Below are 13,643 nucleotides of genomic sequence, written 5' to 3'. Positions count from 1 at the left end.
CCAGATCAACAGCAGGCAACTCTGTATGACTCTCATGTCCTCAGTCCAAGAGCCAGCTGGTGGAATGTCATATTAGGAGGTGGTAGAAGTCCCCATCACTCAGCCAAAGGATGGAAAACAAAAGAAGGCCAGCGGGACATGGCTGCTGTCATGGCTGGGTCTCAAACCTGTACTGTTTTGGCTACAGGTGTTATTCCAGCCTTACCCATTAGGAAAGCTCGAGCCAAGTAAAGTCTGTCTACCCAGGCTGGAAGGCTCACTCCCAGCTCCAATGTAGACATACCTTATAACAAATAATGTATTTTATGGACCTAGAGGATATGGAGGGTAGTTTTTGTAACAACTCAGGAAAAAGACCTGGGCATCCATGTGGACTGCTCCGTGGGCAGATGATGTCAGAAAGCAAACATTAGGGTGTATACAGAAATAGAAAAGAAATAATACTGAAAATATTACACAGCCATTACATAAATCAAATTACATATACCTTTGCTTCAGATACTGGATTCCATTCTGGTCATCCTCTCTTTAAAAGGAGATAGCAGAAATAGAAGGGGTTCAGAGACCAGTGGAAGAAATATCAGCGGCCCAGAGAAGACGGTTGTGAAAAGAGACTGGAAAGACCGGGATGGTTTAGTTTAGAGAGGAAAGAAATACAAGGTGATAGGATAGAGCTTTAAAAGAACAATTAATAGTATAGAGAAGGTAAATCAGGTGGTCATAGTTACCCTCTCATAATACAAGGACAGTAGGCCAGTTGATGAAATTGAAAAGTAGAAAATTTAAAACTGATACAAGGAAATATATTTTTACATTGCACATAATTAACCTGTGGAACTCATTGCCACAAGGTAAGATTAAGACAAAAAGCTAACTACAATTCTGAAAAGAATTAGATTCTTATAATAATGATGAGAGCAAAAGAAAAGAAAGAAAGAAAATATGGACACATTATTACATAGCTACACACACAGGGATTTCTTGCACCTTTCCCTGAAGTAAGTATTTGATATTAGACACTGTCAGAAACAGGTTACTGAACAAGATGCAACACTGGTCTTATCGAGGATGGCAATTCCTATGTTACAAGGGAGGACGAATCATCTCTTCACCAAAGAAGTCAACACCAGAATGTTAACAACTCACTAGAACTGAATTGACTCTTCCTATGCAACAATACACTATGGCTCATTGTCTTCAAGTAGAAGTTCAATCCAAACTTTAAATCATTTCATTAAAAAATAAATTACATTAAGAGCTAAGATTCAATTTTCAATTTGGTTTCATGCCATGGTCTCAGCTTTTCTTTTTATGACCATTCTAAAGAGATTTCAAATTATAATCTATCTCTTGACATATATTGTACTGTAAGTTTTAATCAAGTCTCCCCAAAGAGAAGACAATCTACTAGTACCCTCAATCACTTTAAAATCTTGTTTGGAGCCTTCTGTTTTCCCACTATGCAGTAATATTTAACATCATTGCTTCCAACATATGTACATTCCATTCATCTGACATTCAGAACATATCTTCTTTCAGTCTGTCTCAGTAACCCCCAGAGTATTGTATGCAATGTGTCTTATTTCAGAATGCCTAACACAGTTTTATAAGCTACCATCATATTTTTATGTATAGCTATTGAACAACTAGTGTGTCTGAAGTGACATATAAGACATTTACTTTGCTTTCAGTTATACTATTTTCCTCTTATATTGTTTTCTATTTCTAAACTCCTTTATATGTCTCATATTTCCAAGTTCTCTTATTCCTGGTGCACTGTTTTTAAAATTCAGCCTCTTATCTTTTTTAAAATGCCAGCTTTCTTTGGTAGCCATATGTTTCATGTGATCCTCTCAAGAACATATTGCCAATCCATATGTCTCAACACTAAAGGCTCTATATATTTTTAAGTTGTTAAGAATTCTGAGCTGACTATAGCTCCCAAAGTCCTGTGTGCAGTGAGTGCAACATAAATAAATAGTAGGACTTAAAAGGTGACTAAAACAGAGTATTTCCAGCTAAAAATATTTCCACAAGGTAGTTCCCAATGGCAAACTTTGAAATGGGGCTAATGCTCCCTCAGTAACAATTTCAAAGTACTTACCAGTGGGTTGCTGCAATTGTAAATTGAAAGTATCCATTTTCCTTTCAAAGGGATCATGCTAACTGGTGTAAGCAGCTCTACGCAACCCTAATGCATCCCCAGAGCAAGTCTATCCTGTGCACTGAATTAGACAGGAGTTGTGTGTTAAAAATAGTAAGTTATCATGTAATTAAAGACTGAATCATAACGCAGACTCACAAGGGGGCTGAACTTTGACTTTGCCACTGTTGCACCTTCGCTCATTTTATTGCTTAGTACACCGGACCCTCGCTAGAACGCGCGTCTACGTAATGCAAATTCGGATATAACGCAGTCGCGGCCATGAATCCCAATTTTAAGTAAGCACAGTACAATTTTTTTTGAGTATAGACGCGATAAATTGACCGCTGAGAGCTCTCCTGTCGACTCTAGTACACCACCAGAACGAGGAGTGTAAGTGCAGTTGACAAGAGAGCATCAGCTATTCCCGTAGCTGAACTTGCGTATCTTAGATCGACCCCGCGCGGTAGTGTAGACAAGCCCTAAGACGATTGCTGTAGGCCTAGAATGCCATACAAATGTAATGTAATAAAAATGTACAGGTACAGTACTGTATTTATCTTTAGAAAGATGTCAAAAATGTCAGGCAAAAGGAAGGCTTACTCAGTGCAGGAGAAATTGGATGCTATCGAACGACTTAGAAATGGCGAAACCCAGGCAAAGATTAGCCATGATACTGGCATTAATGAGTCCACCTTCCGTGGATGACTAAAGAATGCTGACAAGCTCGGAAGTTACATTCCTAACCTGGATGAAGAGCATGGCATTCAAAGAAAACGAGCCCATTTATCGAATGCTGCCGATCTTGATTCTGTGGTGTACATGTGGTTTGTGCAAGAACAGCAGAAAGGCATTCTGATCTCTAGTCTTCTAAAAGCCATACAAGCGGAAAAATTCGACTGGGAACTTAATGGTGAATTCAGCAATTTTAAGGCGAGTTCAGGCTGGCTATGGCGATTTCAGAAAAGACACGAAATCTCTCAGATTGCAGTTTCGGGAGAAAAACGCTCTGCTGATGATGACGATGCACAATCGTACCCTGTGAAACTGAGGGAAATTTTACAGGCAGAGGGTTACTCGGAGGAACAGGTTTACAATGCAGACGAAACAGAAATTTATTATAAAATGTTGCCCGATAAAACCCTGGTTGTCGGAACAGATGAACATAAGAAAGAAGGATATAAACAGGCAAAAGATCGCCTTACTTTATTGTTTTGTGTGAATGCAAAAGGCAAGCATAAATTAAAACCATTGTGCATTGGAAAGTCTTGCATGCCTTGGTGCTTTCATCACGTAAATGTGAATTGCCTGCCGTTTTCGTACAAGAACTCCAGAACTTCCTGGATGACAAGAGAGATTTCTGAACAATGGTTCTTCACCAAATTTGTCCCTTCTATGCGAAAGCATTTGCGGGCAAAATGCTTAGAAGAAAAGGCTGTTCTTTTGCTACACAACTGCCCAGCACATCCTCCAGCCAAAAGACTCAGAACCTGTGACAGTAAAATATGGGTTGTATACTTACCTAAAAACACGACTTCCAAAATCCAGCCACTTGATCAAGGTGTTATCGCCATTTTTAAGCTGCACTATCAACGGAACTTGGTACGACACATGATAGAAAGCGAGTTGTCTGTCACCGATTTTCTGAAGAAGTTGACTATAAAAGACTTCTTTTACATTGGCGGCGATTCCTGGAATTTATTATATGCTGAAACAATAAACCGCTGTTGGATGGTGGGACTGAGAGAGTCGTTTGGCCACCCGCTCCTGGAAGAAAATGAAGAAAGCAGATCAGTCTGACGAGGAATTTGACTTCAAGGGATTTACAGAGGAGGAAGTTGGAAGAACAGACACGGAGTAGATGCAGGAGCTGTGCCCGCAACTGTCCACGCTCGGGGTAACTGTTCTGCCACAAAATATTTGAGTCTTGGATAAGAGGCGCCGATGAAGCAGAATAATTTTGTCCTGTTGCTGAAAGTCTAACGGATGACCAAATTCTTCAGGCAGTACGACCAAACAACATTCCAGAAGCTGAAGAATTGGCTTTTGATGTGGAAGAAGAGGAAGATGAAGTGGACGTTGTTCCAACGTCAACTGCGACTGTAGCCGGCTTAGAGACTGCTTTGAGATGGTTCGAGACGCAAGACGTTGAGCCTATAAAAATTATGCAGCTACGTAGCCTTTTGCAGTTTGCTAAGCGGAAGCAGCACAGCAGCAAGAAGCAAAAGCAACTTAACGACTTCTTTAAGAAAAACTAGACTAGTTTATTGTAATGTCTACTTTAAATCTCGAATAAAGCAACACTTTTTTTCTCATTTATTGTTTCCTTCAAGTAGTTTATTTTCTAAGGTTTTCTATACTTTATGGATGTGACATTTACTGTACACAGGAATTTCATTTTAACGCAGTCCCCGCTATAATGCGGTACTTGGCATGGATCCCAAATCCCGCGTTCTAGCGAGGGTCCGGTGTATCTAGAAAGGCCAACAGAAAGCAACATTGTAAACGACAAATGACCTGTGTAATTTTTACATGGTAGAGAGGATGAAAGACTTCCTCTTAGAGAAATTGTCTTGACCTATTTTTACATCAATAATGTGTGTAATGCTGTGCACAGCCAAAATGAAAATGGACAATCCTGATCTAACAGAGAAAGGACTATAATTAAGGGAGTATCCATCTGTTAGAACAGGGGTGGGCAAACATTTTGGCCTGAGGGCCACATCAGGGTTCCGAAACTGTATGGAGGGCCAGGTAGGGAAGGCTGTGCCTCCCCAAACAGCCTGGCCCCCGCTCCCTATCCACCCCCTCGCACCTCCTGCCTCCTGACTGCCCCCCTCAGAATCCCCACCCCATCCAACCCCCCGCCCCTTGTCCCCTGACTGCTGCCTCCCAGGACCCCCTGCCCCTGGGACCTCACCCCCTATCCAACCCCTCCCTGCTCCCTGTCCCCTGACTGCTCCAACCCCTATCCAGACCCCCGCCCCCTGACAGGCCCACCGGAACCCCCACACCTATCCAACCGCTCCTTGCTCCCTCTCCCCTGACTGCCCCCCGGAACCCCCTGCCCCTTATCCAACCCCCTGCTCCCCGCCTCCTTACCATGCCACTCAGAGCACCAGGACTGGCAGCCGTGCTGCCTGGCTGGAGCCAGCCACACTGCCACGCAGTCTAGAGCACCAGGGCAGGCCGGCGGCTCTCGCAGCCGCGCTGCCCAGCAGAAGCTCACAGCCCCGCCACCCAGAGTGGCAGCATGGTGAGCTGAGGCTGTGGGGGAGGGGGAACAGCAGGGGAGGGGCCGGGGGCTAGCCTCCCCGGCCAGGAGCTCAAGTGCTGGGCAGAATGGTCCCATGGGCCGTAGTTTGCCCACCTCTGTGTTAGAACCTGGAATGCATACCCAAGGTTTAACAACACCATGCACAGAATAGACAGTGAGCTATCCTCCTTAAGAGTAAGACTTGTGAGAAGCAAAGAAGTTTTACGGATAGTCTAGATCTGAGCTTTGTGTTTTGTCATGTATAAATGAATATAGTCAGTGGTGACATAACTTATTGCTGTACCTGCAAGATATTTCATGGAAAATAAATTGCAATATATGCAAGCAATGGGAACTTTACTATGAAAACACCATGTTATCTACTTATAACAATGTAAATACCATGCATCACTACAGTATTTGATCAGATCATGGAGATAAAGGAGTCAGACATTCATAATTACAATGGATGATAAGGGTGGTAACAAAGCAGTTTGGCATTCCTGCAAATGGACCAAAGTTTAATAAATATGGCAACACCCATAATAAAAATATGGCAACAACTTTTTGCACAGGTTCTGTATGTTTTTCTGTTAGGAATAGTCTGTCTACTTCGTGTCTCATCATGCAATAGCCTCAAAGACCCTAAATGCACTTTCTAACCTTTCAAAAGCTATTCAGGGGAAGAGGAAGGAGGTCTGCATTTCCAGTCTCTGAACAGGATAACCCCTGAACTCATCTAAAGATACCACAAATAGATAATAATAAGGTTCCATACATGAAGATTGAGGAAGAAAACTCCACCCCCTTAACCCAGGACCAAAACATGTTTTGCCATGCACGCACGCACACACACACCAGTCATTATTACAGAGAGCTGAAACTTGGGAACATTTTTTCCTAATTCTTTTTTTAATTCAAACTTCCATCAAAACATTCAAATTTGAAAAACTCTGTCCAGCTTTAGCTGCTATGCCAGCCCCTCTGGCACTACCTGAAGTGGGAGGTACAGGATCCACGTAAACTTGCCTCCCCGGGATGCCCTATTGCAGACTTCTGTGCCAGGCTCCTTCCACAGTGCACAAGAGCTACAGTGGTCCCTACATTACCCCTCCTTGCCATTCTCCTCCCCCCAACTGTAGTTGAGTTTTGCCCTATGATTTTCCTGTTTTCTCATTTTGATCTCTAACTTAGGCTTGTTAAATGCAACTAACCATAGTTCACATGTAGTAAGTTGTCTCTTATGGCTGAACTAAGCTTAACTAAATAAAATGTTAGACATTTTAAAAGCCACCTTTCAAAGGCCTCAAACCTGCTGATTAATAATTTACAGAATTTCATGTAAGACAGACAACAGGAAAGGAAGTAACAAAAAAAATGCTGGATACAGGGGAAAGAAAGAATGACCATAGGAGGCAAATGAAATCATCTGCCATCTAACGTGAATATAGAGAATTCTAAAGTGAGAAGGATGGACAAAAGAGAAGAAATTAACAAGTCAATCAACTGAAGCAAAATAAAGTGAATATGCTAATAGATGGAGACTTAATACTGGTGCTAATGCTGATAACACTAAATGACTAAAGAGAATTCCCATGAAAGAAAACTAATGCTTCTGGGAAAAGAACATGCTAATAATAAACATTTAAAATCCAGTTAAACTGAATTGGTTTGAATTGCTGCAGTATCCAACTTACAGGAGCTGTTGGCAACTTCACCCAGTGTGTGCAATCTGGTAAGTCTCTGTATAGGTGAGCAACTCTCAGGCCTTGTCTACACTGGCAAGTTTCTGTGCAGTAAAGCAGCTTTCTGTGGTGTAACTCCCGAGGTGTACATACTGCCAAGCCACTTTGTGCGCAGAAACTCCTCAGTTGCAGCGTTGCAAAAAAAACACCTTGACAAGAGTCGGAAGCCTTACAGCACAGAGGCTCCAGCGTTGTATTGGCAGTGTAAACACATTACAGCACAGAAAGCAATCAACTGGCCTCCGGAAGTGTCCCATAATCCCTCAAGTGACCGCTCTGCTCATTGTTTTGAACTCGGCCAGCTGCCATGAAGGCATGCATCCCTCCACTTTCAAAGCTCTGTTTCTGACTGCCCTTGAAAAGCACCTGGCAACATAGTAGGATGCCCATGGAACAATGTGGTTGGGAAACCAATATCATGTGACACTGTGCCTGCCCCATGAGGCATTGCAAACCCTTCCCAAAGCACCCTGCGGCCAGTTGCACAGTTGCACAATGCAAGAGCTGCTAATGTGGATGGGTCCCACCATCACAAGGAGCACAGTGTGGACATGTAACAGTGGTTTAATTCCAGCGCTTTAATAAAAGTGGCGTAACTTGTTGCGCAGAAACTCACCACTGTAAACATACCCTCAGAATCAGGTTTCTCACATGAATTCAGCATTTGCTTTCCATTAATTTTCTTAAATGTTTCTGCCAGTGAAGATGTTCACTGGAATATCTGCAGAAAGCAAACAAAGAAGGAATGTGAACAAAGGCAAAGCAAGTTTGTTTATAATTTGTGGGCAGTTGGAGAGGGTTGGATTGAAGAGCTGGATGTGGTGGGGTTTGATTTGGAGGTCAAATGGCAGTAAAATTAGTTTTCTACAGACTAGAATTTTTATATTGACTTATAAAACAGACTAACTTTTAGATCTGTGTAAAGTGCCAAGAGCCTGAGGCTGAAATAAACAAACAAATGAAAACGTGAATGAATAATGACCCAAAATAATTTGAAATATTCACCCAGCTCTAGTAGAAAGTGCTTTTATTTTGCAGTCTAAGAACTTAATCCTGAAAGCTGTTCTGCAGGCTCTGCGAAGACACTAGGATACATCGACACACAACAACATTTAGGATCCAAGATTCTATAAAAATTCCTACAGTCCAGCCTACAACTTCCAGAAATTAGGATATCAGGAACCAGAGTGCATTCTAACACACTGTCCTTCCCTTCTAATAGCTTCTTATTGACCCAAGGCAACTCCTGCTCATTGAGTCTGAGGCTATGGCTACACTACAGCTTAAATCATCATAAACTGTGTCACTCAGTGATTGAATTAGCTACCCCCTTGAGCAACATAACTTACGCCAATTTAAGCGCCAGTGCGGACAGCGCTATGTCAGTGGGAGAGCTACCGCCAGTTGTGAGGGCTGGAGTAAGCTCTCTAGTGTAGGCATCACCCGAGATTCAGCATCAGAAAGAAGAAAACACTTACCCACAGACAACGCTTCTTCCCTTACATCATTATCACAAGGCTGATGAATGTTCCAAGATGTCAAAGGAAGTGAACAAATTTCTTCAGCAGAAGTTAACTTGACCATATCCATGTGACTGCTCTGGGGCTTGTACCGTGGAATGAAACACTCCTTCCCTCTCTGAAATATGTCCTTAATGATTTCTTCTGTCTCGATTTCGTCTTGCATACTCAGAAAGACTGCAATTCTTTGGGACTCTTGGTACTTGGAATGCCCAATCACCTACATGGGAAATTATTGCAATGAGGTTTAAAAGCTTATGAAAAGATCCACTTATTTTTTTTACTTAAAAAATCAGGTTTGAGCAATATTCTCCGTGAAAAGTTTGAAAATATAAACTCCCTCTTTAATGTTTCATATCAGGAAAACTTTTTCCCCTCCACCCCTCTGTTTACTAAAAGTGAAATTAACATAGATTATTTTATATACTCAGTTTATAAACCATATTAGCATTACTGAGGATATAACAACATAGTTTTGGGACAGCATTTGTGCGATAATTCATGGATGGAACATTTCCCTCTTGTCACTGGCACAGGACCAGTGTTCAGCGTATTTTGCTGATCCTACAACCATTTGTATTTTATGTATTTTTAAAGTGTGTAGTATAAGCATGTTCAGACAAACAACATCACTGCAGAAAAAAGTGCATGGGATGGGGAGATGCTAGTCCACAGAGCAGAGAAAGTGTCTGTATTTCTCATTTATGTTTTAAGTCATAAATTTTGTCCCACATGTGGGTCTTGACAGGTGAGAAGTACGTCAATGACAGTGTCAATGTCCAAAACTCAAAAAGAAAACACTAGCAAAAAGCTTTAGCTCAGGCAAAAGTTGTTTCCTCCTGCCTACCTAGGAAAATAAACTGAGGCTCAATGTCTTGTGAGATCAGGCCCTTAGTTTTTTAGCCTGAACTGACCTCTGTACAGGAGTTTGAGGTCCCAAAAGTGTTTTCCTAAATGCTTCTGCTGATAGGCAGTCTTACTGCTGCCCGCTCTTCTAGATGATCTAGGGAATGTTTGATCTAAAAGCGGCCCTCTAAACCAAAAAGCTGGACAAGGGAAGAGAATTAGAAATTGCATATGTGGTGTGCATGATAAAATGTAAAAAGTTTCAGATCTTGCATAACACCCTCCTGAACCACACTGAAATTTTAAAAAAGGGTTTTTAAGGCCAGGGTCCTGATTGCCCTGCACCTTGTGTCATCACTTACAACAGTACAAAGAAAGTGTAATATGCTTCCATTCTGATTTGAAAGTGATTTGCACTCAACTCTATAGTGGTGCAAATGGCAAAGTGCAGGGCAATATAGGGGCTACATTTATTAATTTAGTCTTATTTAATGGGACTGGAGTATTCAGACCAGAATTAGAATTAACTTTTGTGTGTTTGTATAATCCTGGGCTAATTGCCTTTCTACGCTTTGACCTTGTCACTTTCCTTTTTTTATAGTTCTTTAATTCTCACCTATATTCCTTTTTCTACTTGCACCTGTTTTTAACCTTTGCTTAATTTTTCTCCCTCAACTCTGACTACATCTCTTACATTTATTTAAAAAGCCTATCGTTATTTGGCTATTCCCCCCTTTCTGTGTGTGTTATATATAAAAACTGAATCAACTGTATCCCTTTATTGCCTTTTTTTAAAAATAACTATCCCATTCCACTCTTTTCCTCTCTCTCTCTTCAGGTTCCCTCTTCCACCTATTCCTCCCCTTCCACAGTGTAGAAAATTCATAGTACGATCAATGCATTGTGCAGTTACATTGTGCCCTTGAAGACAAATACAATCAGACAGTCATTCACATTAGTACCAACAGCCTGAAGATGTCTCCCTGGCCCAGACAGTAGCTCCTGTCACACCCCAGAAGTTTCCAAAGAGAAAATGCTTTGACCTTTGTACATTAGCTGATGACTATTATTGCAGAATCAGAGCATGCAAACAGCATGACTTTAATCAGGAACACAAACATTAAGCAAGCGCAGTCATGCAGTAGCTAATTAAATACTAGTAAGAAGGTCAGCCTAGTGCAGCTATTCCAATTTGAATTTAAGATCTTTCGAAGACGGGAATTTACGTAAAGGCATTCTTCAAGTTCTAAGTAAAGTAGCCAAGTCTCTTTTATCCTTCTCAGCTGCAATTCCTATCATCTGTTATGAAGTTAATTTTTCAGCCTTTGCTCAAGATGTTTTCTCAACATTTTCAAACATTTCTCGATGCCCACTACACTTGTCTCCTGATAATGAAGGTAATTCCTTTATCTCCATTTACCACTTCAAATCTGTTTGAAAAGAGCTTTGCATTTAGATTTTCACTGTATATTTTGCAAATATTTAAGTCCCTGGCCTTGCAAACTCTTACACATGCTACTCACGGCAGTAAAGTTAAACACTTGTGTGTTTGCAGACTCAGGCCATAGTCAGTTTACACATTCTGTTGCAAACTAGACAGTGGTCCAGTATCTTCCCTTTAGGTGAACCCAGCTTTATCACTTCCAGGTCGGATGTTCAAAACCTTTCAGCACTGCCATAACTCTGCCTCCACTGATACGAATGGTAGATTTACTACTGAGTTCAATAGGACCAGAATTAGGTAAGTGCCAAGTGCTGCTGAAAATTGTACCCTTCATGAATTAACCATTTATAAAGATGGCAGGAAATGCTATGTACATTTCTCAACAAAACTAAGGGCACACTGTCCTACTAAAGAAATTCAAAGATTGCAAGTTAAGCACTTGAGCTTCACTCAGAATTATATTTTCATGTTAAATTATGTTTCATATTAAATATTGTAAGAATAGGATTCCCAGAGAGAGAAACCTATTTAAGTTCCACTTGCTCAGACTTGGTAGAAATCTATACTTCTTACATAATGTTTGTGTGCTGTCACATTGCACTCCAGAGGTGGAAGCAATTGGTGCTAATTGGAGTCTATAAAGTGCTTTGAGATCCTTTGACTGAAAGACACAATACAAATGTGATTCCCCCAGAATTCCTGTGTTTGACTACATGCAGCAACTTTAAAATAAAATTGTATGCGGTTTATTAAAACAATAAAATATCTATAAAACAACTTTGTTAATCCATATGCACTGGGTATTTGAAAAATACAAACTATTAGCATGCTGTGTTAGCATATTATTTGTGTAAATACAATATGATAGCTTTTAAATGATAACATTAGCAATAAAATTACACAGAGAAAAACGTGGAAGGTACAGATAGAGTTAAAAATAAAAGCAAAGATGAGAGAAATCATTTCAGCACATGCTAGATGTTTATTTATAAATATTGCTAGGCACAGCCTATTAATTTAGAGCTGAATAAAACATACACAACAGAACCTGAAACCATGTGAAATGCCATTGCTTTTGGGTTTCTTTACAAACTTGGGCCCTGATCCTGTAAACATACACACACAGAGTTTAACTTTACCATCATGAATAGCAGTCTCTTAAAGTAATAGGACTATTCACAGTAGTAAAGTTGAGGACACCCACAAATGTTTGCATTATCAGGGTCTCACAACTCAGCCCAAATTCATTTAAAGGCCTGTTGTAAAGCTTCTGAGCTTCTCATTGGTTTTAAATTATGCGTTTAGCAGCATCAGTTTAGTTGGTACTGTTCAAGGCACAAACAGCAGCAATCAGTCGAAAGAGCTCTCGGTAGAAGAGAGGCTATGGGCTTGTCCACACTGGAATAAAAGGTGTATATTTAGAATATGCTAGCTGACAGGTTTTTAAACCCTAAGGGAGACAGGGCAAGTTGTATTTTAATGTGTGTTAATTAGTTGAGGTGAACTCTATGCACGCTCCCCTCACTACAGTAGTGTTTAAAAACGTGTTAGAACACGTGCTAGCTTAGCTACCTTTTATTATTAATTATTATTATTAAAGAAATACATCATTATTCTAACCAGGCCCATAGTTAACAGGCTGCACTGGAAAATCCAGAGGAGCTGATTTAAAGGTTCTACATTATTTTAATATTATGAACTCGCAACTTGTAGGCGTGGAGGAAGAAATATATATTTTGGGTGGGATATGAACGGGGGGGAGAGAGGTCTGGAGATCATCTCCCCTGTGGGACATAGGTCTGGAGGCAGGAGTGGAGAGCAGAGGTTTAAGGGAGACGGGGGAGCGGTTCTGCAGCAGATTCAGGCAGCGTGAGGCTCATCTGCACCTGGGGCGCGGGGAAGGGGCCCCAAAGCAAGGCTGGCCCAGCGCGGGCCTGGCCCGGAGGACTCGCGGGGCCCGCTCAGGGCAGGAGCGGCGGGTAGGGCCTGCGGCTGGTATCGGGGCACGCTGGAGCCCGCGGGCCCCGAAGGCGATCAGGGCTGAGAAGGGCGCAGGCGGGGCCTCCGTCCCTGCCCCGCAAACGCGGGAAGCCCGTGAGCCACCGACCTCACCCGCTTGCTGCTGCTAGTCCTAGGGCCGGGCAGAGGCCGGGGGAGGCCCAGCTGCAGGGCAGCGAGGCAGGGTCCTGGCCCCGGGCCGCTCCTCAGCCCGCCGGGCACCCACCTTGCGGCTCAGCAGGCGGGACTGGCGCTGCTTCTCCGCCTCGCTCAGCCCCCTCAGCCGCCGCTTCAGCTCCGCTCGCAGCGCTTGTTTGGCGGCTCGCAGCGGCGCTGCCATCTCGCCGGAGTCGCCAGCCGGGCCGGGTCCCGCCCCTTGGCTCTCCGTGCGCAGAATGAGCCCCCGGGCGCTCGCAGCTCTGCGCGCCGCTCCCCGCCCCGCAGCGCCCGCTGCCCCGAGGCCTGCTGCTCAGGGGGCTGCAGCCAGGCCAGGGGCCCTGATCGCTAGAGATCTCATCGGGATCCCCAGCGCCCAGGCCCCCGCTGCCGGATCGGTTTCTGCTTCCCCCTGCCCAGGGGGATCCCCAGCGCCCAGGCCCCCGCTGCCGGATTGCTTTCTGCTTCCCCCTGCCCAGGGGGATCCCCAGCGCCCAGGCCCCCGCTGCCGGATTGCTTTCTGCTTCCCCCTGCC

The 13,643-nt window shown here is 42.9% G+C and overlaps 1 protein-coding gene across 2 annotated transcripts in view; it reads right to left on the bottom strand.

The window, feature by feature from the left end:
- Positions 1–13,359, bottom strand: part of MTHFS (methenyltetrahydrofolate synthetase) — a 30,318-nt gene extending 16,959 nt beyond the window's left edge. Inside the window, exons 1-2 of one of the 2 annotated variants that reach the window (XM_048867534.2) lie at positions 13,179–13,359; positions 8,623–8,884 (exon numbers count right to left, since the gene is read on the bottom strand). In XM_048867534.2, the coding sequence (XP_048723491.1) occupies positions 8,623–8,884; positions 13,179–13,292 (376 nt within the window). In that variant the 5' untranslated portion in view covers positions 13,293–13,359. Of the gene's footprint in view, positions 1–8,622; positions 8,885–13,066; positions 13,126–13,178 lie in introns of those variants that run through there. The other variant, XM_075133165.1, reaches the window with a different exon arrangement.
- Between the last annotated feature and the right edge of the window lie 284 nt (positions 13,360–13,643).

The sequence above is a fragment of the Caretta caretta genome, chromosome 10, assembly GCF_965140235.1.
Source record: "Caretta caretta isolate rCarCar2 chromosome 10, rCarCar1.hap1, whole genome shotgun sequence".
Taxonomy (NCBI): domain Eukaryota; kingdom Metazoa; phylum Chordata; order Testudines; family Cheloniidae; genus Caretta; species Caretta caretta.
This window is presented reverse-complemented; position numbering and strand designations above follow the sequence as displayed.